We start from the raw sequence: 12,705 nt of genomic DNA, 5'->3' as shown, positions 1-12,705 counted from the left end.
TGCCATCTAATGCCATGGCACCATGACCAGTCCTCAGAATACCACTAAGGAATCTGTGAATGAGCAAATAAGAAGGTGGTTCCATTGGGAAATAGTTTTATTTCCTAGGATGATTTACATTTTCATCTAAGGACTGTTTTTTCGAATTCTCAAAAATATTTTTAGATTCAACTAAAATGCCAGTAAAATACAAACTAATGGGTGCGTTGTCTTGTTATTTTAGGGTCAGTTTGGATGGCCAACCTCTGTTGTTTGCAGTAAAGGTGTCTACGACATAGAATCACTAACAGAGGAATTGCGAACTGGGCCATACGGAAGATGCGTTTATGAGTGCGATAACGATGTGGTCACTAACCAGGTAAAAGGTTAATTCCATTATTTTGATACCACGAAAAGACTTGCTATATCCGTTCTTTTTTGTGAAATATTCAATGAAGCAATTTTCTTTGCAGCAGTTATATTATAAAACAATCTTGGGAGCAGTCCGTTGACCTTGGCTTTCCTACCATCAAAGCTTACTGTGCACTTCAGGGGTCCAGAGAGTATCGATGGCCTTAGCACTGATAACTAAGCTACTTCTGACAACCATCAAAGGAAGGTTTCATCGGAATCTTCAGAGACTGCCAGTGAAGAAAGCAGCCATGGATTTATGAGAACAAAGTGACCTGCCAATTTGATTTGAACCTGGATATTATTGTAGGCTAAGCATTTATGTATGCTGTTTCAATCAGCACAGTTCACTATTAGTCATTTTTCCTTGCCCCATACCTGAGAAAACGAATAAACTGGCTATGTTTACATTTTTGGTTTGGCATGGAGGGGTTAGGATGATTCAGGGAGGCCACCACCCACTAAGAGGCACATATATTCTATTTACATTTAGTGGGATTGGCTATCCAAATAGCTTTATGTTATTTGTTTATATTGCATTCACTTTGGTAACAGGAACCTAAGGGAGTGGTAGGTATCCTTGTTGAGTTACCTGTGATGAGAGTGGGCCATATCCTTGAATTTGATTCTTTTGATTATTTTTTATTGAGTCACTTTTTACCTGGGTGCCTTTTCCTAAATTTGCTGTATGTAACTAAAGTAATTCCCTGAAATTGTTTTCACCGACAGTTTATTTCCTTGAGTTGAGCATTTCAAAAATGTTGTTTATAGTTGGTTGGACATCCCAAAAAAAAAAGAAAAAACAATCTAGAAGTTGAGAAGTGTGTATATTTTCCCTTGTAATCGCTTCAGTTAAGATAAGGATTGCTGGGTTAAAAGGGCTGTACCACTAACAACTGGCTTTATTAGTTTGCGTTTGAAAGCAAAATTGCTCTGTGATGTCTGGTTTTTAGAGCATTTAGATAGCCACCACCCATATCTGGTCCCTAGGATGCCCAGGAGAGATCTGAAGGCACAAAGTCTAGCTGTCCTGTAGCATGACAGTCAGATGGGATAATGTTTCCACAAGTGAGATTTTATTTGTGGGGAAATCCCAGGGCGCGCCAACCTCCATCAGTGCATGTCAAGCACATGCTTGGTGTCACAAGTTGTATTTCACCATTCCAGCGCTTTCTTTAGCCACTTAGCATGCTCTTGTCTACGGCAAACTAGTGATGAATGCCTTTTACTTACGTAGCATGTGTTTTTGCTTGCTGTCGTCTGTAAATTCTAAACGTTGTGGTATGGTTGGGCCATTCCCCGTAAAGTTGCATGGTCTCAGCATTTGGAAGAGTTTGGGCCTCACTACAAATGTGGCGGTCCAGAAACAACGTTCCAGTAATTCCTATTATCTTCACTGTTTCCGAACCGCAGCACTACAAGCAGTAATGCAGTAAACAAAGGTGCCGACAACAGCAGACAATGTGCTACCATTGCCGGTAGCACAGTGAACCGAAACATCAGGACCCTCCGGAAGCAGTGTTGGAAACACTGGAATCCCGGAAATAAGGTGGCATCACAACAGCGGTTTTCACGGAGACACTGGCACGAAAAGGCCAGCGCCACAGAGAAAACCGTGCCAGAAACACTGTCACTGCGGTGCATGCTGTAACCAGGCTCAGGTGTGGAGCAACAGGCCACAGGTGCAACCAATGCACCTAGCTGCACACAATGAGCACAGGGACTGCTGAAAAGGACCACACCCACATCACACACACTTGACAACACAACCATGCTGCCTCTCGTAGCAGTAGTCATGGAGGTGCTGCATGCAGGAGTGCAGCTTTATGAGCAGGATCTGCAACAGTCTGACAGGCAGTGGAGGAGGAGGAAGATGAGAAGGAGAATGCAGGTGAACAATGGCATGCAAGTTGCACCTCAGAGGCGTCCACCCATACCCTGCACAAGGGCCAAACCCTGGACCCTAGCTGACAGGTAGATCCACACAATATACCGCCTGAAAAGGGAGACCATTCTGGAACTTGTGGAGCTCATCTAGGATGACATCCAGAGCATCATCGGTATCTGGACTGCCACACCCCCACTGCTGAAGGTGGTGTCAGTGCTGCACTTTCTTTGCATGGGCACATTCCAGCACACAGTCAGCGAGCTGCATGGCATCTCGCAGCCTGCATTTTCAACTGTGCTGGTGCAGGTCCTATTTGCCCTCCTGCGCCATGTGTCCAAGCACATCGCCCTACCAACCACACAGGCCACAGTCATGGCAACCAAGGTCCGCCTCCATGCACTTGCGGGAATGCCTAATGTATTGGTAGCAGTGGACTGCACACATATAAAGCTTGTGGCTGCCCACGCCACAGAGGAGGTCTACAGAAACCAAAACCTCTACCACTCAATGAATGTGCAGGCTGTCTGTCACATGGACCCGACAATCACTCAATGCTGCACCCGCTTACCGGGATCAACCCATGAATCCATGGTCCGGCGGTATGTCACCCTGCCTGCGTACATGATGCGTTTGTGGGACAGTGTACCTGGCTATTTGGTGAGTGAAAGCATCAACACACACCCTTCTTTGCATGTGCATCAGGACGGGGGGAGATGTTCACTGGCACCAGTGCATGGCTCACAGCCACCATGGCAATGCAGGGACACAATCTGCACGCAAGAGTGGGTGGCCATGACTGACATCTACCACATGTGTCATTGGATGGACACACCATCACAATCTTGGCACGGACTGACAGGCACATGCAATGCACTACGGGTACCAGAATGCACCAACACCAACCCATCCTTGGGAGTCATCACCTACAAATGGCCTGACCAGAATTGCCTGTCGTAGGAAAGAGGGGCCGCAAGTGCACAGACCCAGATGCATGTGTCACTCACATCCCTTGATGTATGCACTGCCCAGTCACTTGATCGTAATGGCCCTCCCTCTATCCCATTCCATTCAGGTGATTACGGTTATCCCTTACTACCGTGGCTGAGGACACCTGTGAGAGAACCCCAGACTTACCAGGAAATAGCATACAATTGCGCTCACATCCGAACACTGATGACAGTTGCACAGAACTTTGGACTGTTGAAGGCACGTTTTTGGTGCCTTCACTGTTTCTGGTGCGGCACTATTGTACAGGCCAGTAAAGTTGGGAAGATAGTCCTGGCCTGTGCTATGTTGCACAATATGTGCATCAGGCAGAACATAGCCCTACCCCCGGACATGGACATGCCTCCAGCAGACACTGATGACAGGGATGCAGCTGTAGACATGCAACAACACCAACACAGGGATGTCAGGAATGGGCGTGCAGTCTGCCAGGAACTCATTGAGAACTACATTTGAGCACCCATCAACTGTCACAACCCATGGCACACATTGCATGTGATGCTGTGCAATAATAAATCACACCACATAAAAATTGAATATCCAGATGTAAATTCCTAGGCACAGCCTTGTGTATTTTTGAAATAACAAACATAGCCAAACGTGTCCCACCGCCCCCGTTCGAATAAATCTCCCCACCACCCCCTCCTCAACTAACCCTCCCAAACACACCCTCCCCAAAACTCCCCCTAGGTTTCAGTAGTGTCACTGGAAGTCTGGTACTGGGTCACTTCTGTGGCCTCTCTACACGGACCTGTCCTCCTTTTGTGACCCTGACAGGCACAGGGGTCAGCTCTTTGGGCTGCTCTGTTGTGAGCTGTCAAGCGTGGTGATGGTTGAGGGGTTGGAACCTGCCGTATCCCTGCGCTGTACGGCTGCCTGCAGGGAAAGGGTGAGGGACTTGGCTAGTCCCCCTTCCAGACCTCAGGACCGTTGTGTACGTGAAGCGGCCCAGAGCATGTGCACAGCACCGGCTGATGGCCTCCACACTCTTCCGCATCATCCTAGTCTCTCCAGCTGCTGGCAAAAAAGCCCAGCCTTCTCCTCATGCCGTGCCTCGATGTACCGTATGCGTGCATCCATATCACGGATGCTGGTGATCGATGGTGGAGGTGCGCTGTGAAGGTCAGAGGGGGTGAATGAGGGACAGTGGTAGGGGGTGTGTTCTGGCGACCCCTTGGTGGTGTCCCCACCCTCTTACATGGCATCTTCGTCTGTCGAGGTGGCAATGTACATGGGAGGCTGGTGGGGGGGTGTCTTGTTGGCCCACACTGCTGTGTGTCGGGGGCAGTCGGCTATGCCTCTGTGGGCGTAGCTGGTGTTGCAGCAGGGGCAGCTGGCTGTGTCTCCGTGGGCGTTGCGTTTGTTGCTGCAGGGGCAGCTGGCTGTGCCTCCGTGGGCGTACCTCATGTTGCTGCAGGGGTAGGCGGCATGTTCACTGGGCCTGTGGTTTGCATGGCCAGTGCTGGGGTGGCTTTGGTAGTGGTGTTGCAGGGCGTGGCTCTCCTCCTCTGTGTGGGTGGCCGTGAGGTGCTTGGTCCACCTTGATCCCTGTCAGACGAGGTGCCTGTAGGGGTGAGATGGGCATGCCGTTATTCACCTCTGTGACATCCTATTGCTTTGCAACATGGAGTTCATAGATTGTGTGAAATGATGCCTGTGAATGGAGTTTTTCAATTCATACATTAGACATTTGTATGGCTCCTATACACAAGTGTTTCCAGGAGTCACAAGACGAATGGGAATGGACATATGGGAAGAAATTAGAATCAACGGTCATACTGGGCCTTTTGACATTCTTACTGTGCAAGTGCAGGTAGCATGAAAGTGCAGGGGATGGAGGAGTAAGGGGGCAGGGATGGGAGGGGGTGCAGAGCAGGCAGTGTGTGCACATGGGGCTATTGCAAGGTTTAAAAGGGGGACGGAAGTACAGTGCGAAGGATGGGGTTGACCAGAACAGAGCTAGTCCAGAGAAGGGTGCCCGAGGGCAATTGCTGGTAAGGGATTTTGTGGGAGACTGGTCGAGGATGGGCTGGCCACAGTAAAACTCATGAGGGACCAGGCCCCAGACAGCCTTGTGGATGATGCAAAGCATCTGGATGTTGATCCTAGCGGTCACTGGGAGCCAGTGGAGAGATTTCGGGGCTGGAGGGATGCGGTCACAGAGCTTGAGGCCTAGGATGAGTCACACAGCCCTATTTTGGATTAGATTGAGGGGGCGAAGAGAACAAAGAGGTAGATTGAGGAAAAGGCTGTTGCAATAGTCGAGCCTAGAAAGAACCAGAGCTCTGGACACATTGAGCTTCTGGGGGAAGGTGAGGAAAGGGAGAGTCCCTCTGAGGAGGTGGAGCTGTAAGTTGGACTTCTTGGCAAGGTCCATGTTGTGCGGGGAGAAGGGAAGGAAGAAGTCAAAGATGACCCCAAGGTTTTTAACCTCTCAGGAGGGTGAAGGGAGGGGGCCCATGGAAGGTGGCCAACGTGTGGGTGTGAAACAGGGTGCAGCCGTCGCAATGAGAGGCTTCTCTGCCTTGCTGGCATTAAGTCAGAGATTGTTAGCAGAGCACGATGCATGAATAGAAGTCAGGTAGTCATGCATGAGAGCGGAAGGAGAGGAGGTACAGGATGGGAGCTTAAAGGTGAGCTGTGTCATCAGCATGACACTGGAAGTGAGGAGAGAAGGTAGAGATCAAGTTTGCCAGAGGGTTACGGTAGGTGTTGAAGAGCCCTGATAGTGCCCTGAGGGATGCCACAGGTGGAGAGGAGGTGGAGGAGAGGGAGGGTCGGTTTGACAGGAAGGCGGTCAACATGACAGGGCCTGGTAGGGCCTGGTTCATCAGGACAGCTTTGATGCATGCATGCATGTGAATGTGTTACAGGTGCAACATTGCTTTTGGTGCATGCACGTCACCTTGGAGGGTGTGCGCCTTGTGTATGTGTTGCTTCTCATGTCGTCACTTTGTGCACATGACCAGTACTCATGTGGACATATATATGTTTGGATGTTTGGGGGGTAATGCCGAACCCTTGGGCAACGGCCATGGTTCGTTGGCTACTCTATGGGTTGGATGTGGTTTGTTGGCATGCAGTTGGACATGTCTCTGTGTAGTGTGCACTGCATTTGCCTGCCCACTGTGTATAGTTGTTTTGGTGTGGCACGTTGTACTCACTACCCTCTCCATGTGTCCCTGCACCGGCCTCCACTCCCACTCCCTCAATCCCTTTGAGGTGCAGCACACAGCTGCATTTCTCCTCCCATGGCATGAGCTCTATTGGTGAGTTTGTCCCACCACCAGTGGCTAGGCATTCCTTCCTGTGGGCCGACAGCAGGTTGCAGACCCTCAGGCGGAGGTCATCCCACTGCTTATGGCAGTCGCGTTCTGTGCGTGGTTACGGCTCCCACGGCTGACACCTTCTGCGCCACGTCCTCTGAGATGGCATTTTTGCACAGCTGTGTATTGTGCCGGTGGTCTGTGGCAAACAGCTCACAAGCATATTGCATTGTGGTGTCTATCAGAATGGTGTGCTGTTGTAGCCGCTCAGCTCCTCCACTTCACTAGTTGCTGCGCTTCCTTTGTTCTCGGCCCGACTCTCAGTCTGCAATCCGACAGTCTGTAGCCGTGGCCCCCGAACACCGCTCTTTGCCTCGGCAAACCGCTAGCCACAGTCCTTGTCTCTGGGCTACCGCTGCTTCCACTTAGCTGGTGTCACGGCGCCTTGCTTCCGGCGGTGCTCCTCAGCTCTGCAGTGAATCCACTTCTCAGTTCACTGCCACCATCTCCTACCATTTGCCGCGGCGCCACGCAGCACAGTATTTCTCCTTTTCAGAGTCTCGCCAGACCTCTCGCAACGCTCGCAGCTGCTTAGGTGTTATCTGTGGGTATCTCTTTGTTTTCTGGTGTTTTAGTCTCAATTAGGTTGGTGTATGTAGCTTCTCAATGCCACATCTGTAGGAGCCTCAAGTGAGCACATCTGCCTCACATGGCTGCTATCCACACCACCTGGTATAGTTATATATTATTACCTCCAATCCTAGAATATGTGGGAAAAGTGTTTGATTGTCTGGAAGGTGCATTTTAAGCCAAATGTCGCCACATGGTGGCCATTTTCACTGCAACTTTTATCACTGGATACCTGGCTGGTACACTGGAATGCTGGGGTCTTGGGATGTTAGCATCTGGGCACTAAAACTTAGCGTTTGAACTGGTGAAGGTTGCAGGCTCGTGCCCTCCTTCTGGTGGGATAACTTTTCAGAGGGAGCTCTCGGCCCCCTCATGGCCTTGCAGGGCACATTCCTTCCGGGATACATGTACTAATAGTATGAAACAATGAGAGGTTTTTGAATTTCCGCGGGTTTGGGCTTCCTCACTGATGCCCTTATTGCAACCCGAACCCACATGCACACACTTATTTCTATGCTCTGGGCCCAGGCCTACTGCTCTGGCTGCAGCGCAGCGCTAGGCCTCGATTTCAAAATGGCTGCAGTTTTCTAAGATGGCGTTTCACTTCCAGCACAATCTATACTCTGATTTATGATTATCTACCCATAATGCAGCTTCTATAGACACCCCCAATCCCTCTTTTAACCTCCCCAAGCACCTACAACACACTCTTATGCCTCCACCTCATTAAGAGCCTTTTGGGGGCCTGGGACAATCATCCTGCTCCCCAACAAGACCCAGAGTACTGGGACAAAAGAAAGGTATTGCCTGTGGTATATGGGTGGGCATGGGGCTTCATGTCCCCTCCACCTCAAATTAGGTCACATGTGTATAGGCCTTGTAACAAAACAAGACCATTTGTGAGAGGGGGCACTACCTGCGTTTGCTGCTTTGCAATCCCTGACTGGGACACCCTGCCCGCAACCAAACCACGCGCCCTGAAGAGATGCGTGCACAATGCACCTAGCCCAGAGGTAGGGAAATCCGGAGGTAGTCAAGCTCGGCGCATGCCACCATAAATACCCAGTGCATACTTCCCACCCCAACCCCCAGACCTGGGCCCACAGGGAGATACTGACCTAAACCGCCAAACTGCATCCTTCATAAGTGGCAACCCAATCCTTCACCTCATCGCTGTACCCGATCACCACCCCAGCGGGAGTGGCCCGACCAGGACTCTGGGGTGGAGGAGAAATAATAAAAAAAAGGGGAAGGCCCGAAGGTGGATCTACCCATGCTCTGATCTACACAACTGTGCAATCATCACACGCCCACCCAAAACAGCCATGTGCCTCACAAAGAGTGTTCAATCCGCAGAGTGACATGCAGGATGAACGTGGCCCCCACCTCATTAACTGGAAGTAAATTGGGCTCCAAAGAGTGCAATCAACCTAAGCACACAACGCGCCTAGTTCTCCATTGCTCCCTCACCACCAGGGCATGGCAAATAATACATATGTGGGCAACACTAACAGGGATGCAGACACATACCCAACGCAATCCTAACAGAAATGAGAATTATGTGACAAAGAACACACGAGACAAATAACATAGTTCAAGAAATTAAAAGGGACATGCAGGACGTCCAAACACGCCTGAATACCCAAGCAGACCGCACTACTGACAATGAACAGCACATCAGTGCACTCGAGGACAACAATGAGGCAACCACCACAGAAATAGATGGCCTTATTAGAGAGGTCCAACGCCTGGGCTCTAAAGTTGAGGATCAACAAAATCGATCTCGCTGCAACAACCTATGCATCATTGGCCTACCGGAACAAGTGGAGGGACCAGACCTCGAGACCTATATATACCGCTTTCTCCATGAAAACCCGTTCATCCAAGATCCCAGGACCTATGTAATTGAGAGAGTGCACAGAGCCCCCATCCCTAAGCCGGCCACAGGAAAACACCCCACCCCATTACAATGTACCTCCTGAACTTCCAACACAAAGTGGCCATCCTGCGAGCCTACCGGGCGGTTGGCACAATCCATACAGAGGGGGCTGGCATCCACATTTTCAATGACTATGTGAAGGTCTCCCGAAGGAGAACGAGATTCAACCCCTTATTTGAAGCACTGAAAGATTCTAACAATAAATTCTACCTGAAATTTCTGGCCATTTTGTGCATCCAACTAGACAAACAATGGCACTCCTTCGATTACCCGGAAGGGGCATGGCGCCTTCTTTAACAACACAATGTAGTCTCTACCGACTTCCCTACTGAGGCGGAAAATTAAGATCAAGTCAACCGCGCAGAAGCCTCACAATGGCACCAACAACGACCGAAAGGAAAGAGATTGCTCTCTGGCAGACGACCGGAGGGCTCAGGTCAGAAAAATTTGAAACCCCCCACCTGAATCTTGTGACCCCATCGTGCCTCCTCGCCAATGACTTTTGCTCCACATTGGCTCCTACAATCTCTGCTCTGACCTCCTCTGAGATAGAATGGGACTCCCGACATACTGACTGATATGGCACACCATGATCATGCACCACTTATGGCTCTTTCAGCTACTGTATATACTACAACCAATGTGGGCATTATTTCGCTGGACTGCTTGCCACCCAGGGCCATCATAGGCCCCCATCTATCTATCTATTTGTTTATCTGTTTCTTTGTTTACTTGCTTGTTTGTTCGAACTACTGATGCCCCTCACAGGGACACGGTCATGCAAGGAGTGTGGGGGGAATGCTTAGCCTCCCTCCCATCACCCCCTCTGTATGGGCTTGCTCAACCCCGTATTGGGATAAGGTTTATTACCCGAATGTTTACAAACACTGTTTCAAAGTTATGATCGATACAATAGGCAGGCTTACTATACAGCTGCTTAACATCAAGCTCTGCTCACATGCCCCCCTCTGGACAGTGGTATGGTGACTGAACTACGCCTGGTAACCCTAAATGCTCAGGGGATTGGCCATCCTATCAAGAGTCGGCAGATACTTAACCATTTGCAGGACTTGCACAGTGACATTACATTTGTACAGGAAACACACCTTGACACACTTGAATCCGGGAAACTATGTCGCAGGTGGATTGGTATAGCCGCACACTCCCCACACGGGAAAAAGAGGGGTGTCCATCTTGATACACAAATGCATCCCATCCCAAACCCTTCATTCGATTACAGACACAGAGGGTAAATATGTCCTTCTGCATGGGCTCATACATCGTCGACGAGTTACCCTTTTAAACATATATGTGCCCACAACGGACACTTCCTATTTTTTTTTTCTACGCATGTTTGCAAAATGCGCACACCTACTAAGGAACCTTACTATCATAGGGGGAGACTGGAACACACTGCTTAACCCGGCACTAGACCGACAGGGCACACCCTAAGCACAACAAGCGATCCTTTGCAAACGCACTACATTGCATACCCTTATGTCCGATCTGGGACTCGCAGGCGTATGGCGTACCCTACACCCACAGCGCCATGACTTCACCTTTTATTCAAACCTCCATGGATCCTACTCCAGACTTGACTACTGGCTGACCCCCGTCACTGCTCTCTCATCAGTACGACATTGCATAATACTACCCATGTTAGTGTCCGACTACGCACCTGTACTCCTCCTCGAATTACCAGGAACACCACAAAAATGACCTATGTGGCGACTAAATCTAATGGCACTCAACTACCCAGACTTCATCGAACACCTGGAAGCTGACACTGATATATTTTGGCAATCCAACCTGTCACCGGAATATCGCACTAGCAATTGCTGGGACGCATTTAAGGCCCATCTTCGGGGGCAATGTATCTACAGGTGGGCCTACAAACTAAAGGAATGGCGGGAACGGGAAACACAGGTTAGCAACGACATAGCACGGAACGAGACAATAACATAAGCACACACGCGATCCCATAATACTTACACTACTTGTCTAGCTACGGGTGGAGCTTAAACTGATCTCAACCCAGCATGCTCAAAAATCGTTCTCCAGTTGGTCGCAGGACGATTATCAAGAGGGAGACCACCCTCTCCAATGGATGGCCCTCACCATCCGCACCTGACAAGCCTCACAGAGCATACATGGCATCAGAGTCCACCACAGGACTCTTCTCACAATTGAGGTCGACATAAACAAACGGTTTGCCGAATACTACGGTGGACTATACACTAACCTGGCACAGATAATCTCCCAACTGGAGTGACAACTTCCTGGCAGATCTCTGACTACAAAAAATTGACCCCACCCATATAACTGAACTAGAAAGCCTGATCACAGCCGCAGAAATAACCCAAGCTATTGGCTCCCTATCGGCCGGCAAAGCATCTGGGCCCAACAACCTTCCTTTAGACATCTACAAAACAATGTCCTACCGACTGGCCCCCCTACTCGAGGCAGTTTTCGCGGAAGCCCACAATAATGGCCATCTTCCTCGATCAATGCTTGCGGCCGACATCATAGTCTTTCATAAGAAAGGCTGCAACCCGATGTCATTGACCAACGCGGACACCAAAATCCTAGCCAAATGCCTAGCTCAAAGAATTGAGAAAATCCTCACTCAACTCATTCATAAAGATCAAACAGGATTTATCCACAGCCGACACTCAACGGATAATGTCAGCCGGCTACTACACGTCATGGCCGGGCAGAAAGATCCGAACGATGTAATCCTAACGATCGATGCCGAAAAAGCATTCGACAAACTAAAATGGGACGTTATGTTCCATGCACTGACGGTATATGGTTTCCCGTCACCGTTCTTAAGGCAGATTAAACTACTTTATACAAGCCCCACAGCCACAGTGACCACCAATGGCATCACTTCAGACCTGTTCAAGCTACATTCCGGTACTAGACAGGGATGCCTCCTCTCCCCCATCTTGTACGCCCTTACAATTGAACCACTGGTGGAAAGGCTCCGTAATGACGCGGATTGGGAGGAAATGCTACAGGGGGGTGAGAAACACCGGGTTTCACAATATGCAGATGACCTCCTGCTGTTCGTCAGCAGATGGCGAATGTCACTCCCGCGATTAAAGTACCTACTGCACAACTACGGCCACATGACAGGTTATAAAGTCAACTGGTCGAAATCAGAAATTCTCTTGCTTAGAGAGGATGTGCCATGGGACCCAGGAGGGGTCACTCCATTTCACCTCCAGCTATACAATATTAAATATCTCTCTTAATATAATCTTGGATTTTAACTATCCTCCTCAAAATTAAATCTGATTCCTCCAGATGGAATACACTGCCGCTGTCCCTCATGGACTGCAACAATGCGTTCAAAATAAACTCCCTCCCAAAACAAATCTATCTGGCTGTGATGCTACCATGTGCACCAACACGCCACATATACAGGGACGTTGACACATGCCTATCCAGATTCCTTTGGTAGGGCAAAAAAGCACGGCTTCGATTAGCAATCATCCAGGCCACCAACGGCGAACTGCCAGCCTGCCGTATCTACTACCAATCAGCCCAAATATGCTGGGCCAAACGTTGGCTGGGTGCGATGG

The 12,705-nt window shown here is 49.6% G+C and overlaps 1 protein-coding gene across 5 annotated transcripts in view; it reads left to right on the top strand.

Annotated features, from left to right (window-relative positions):
* LOC138472640 (putative 4,5-dihydroxyphthalate dehydrogenase) overlaps window positions 1-12,705 on the top strand; it is a 2,792,617-nt gene that overhangs the window by 1,851,734 nt on the left and 928,178 nt on the right. For 4 of the 5 annotated variants that reach the window (XM_069610913.1, XM_069610911.1, XM_069610914.1 and 1 more), the window contains one exon: window positions 224-358. In XM_069610913.1, coding sequence (XP_069467014.1) covers window positions 224-358 — 135 coding nt within the window. Of the gene's footprint in view, window positions 1-223; window positions 359-452; window positions 1,204-12,705 lie in introns of those variants that run through there. The other variant, XM_069610915.1, reaches the window with a different exon arrangement.

The sequence above is a fragment of the Ambystoma mexicanum genome, chromosome 8, assembly GCF_040938575.1.
Source record: "Ambystoma mexicanum isolate Mex_15411 chromosome 8, UKY_AmexF1_1, whole genome shotgun sequence".
NCBI lineage: Eukaryota > Metazoa > Chordata > Amphibia > Caudata > Ambystomatidae > Ambystoma > Ambystoma mexicanum.
The sequence above is the reverse complement of the archived record's forward strand: the minus strand, read 5'-3'. Positions and strand labels throughout refer to the sequence as shown.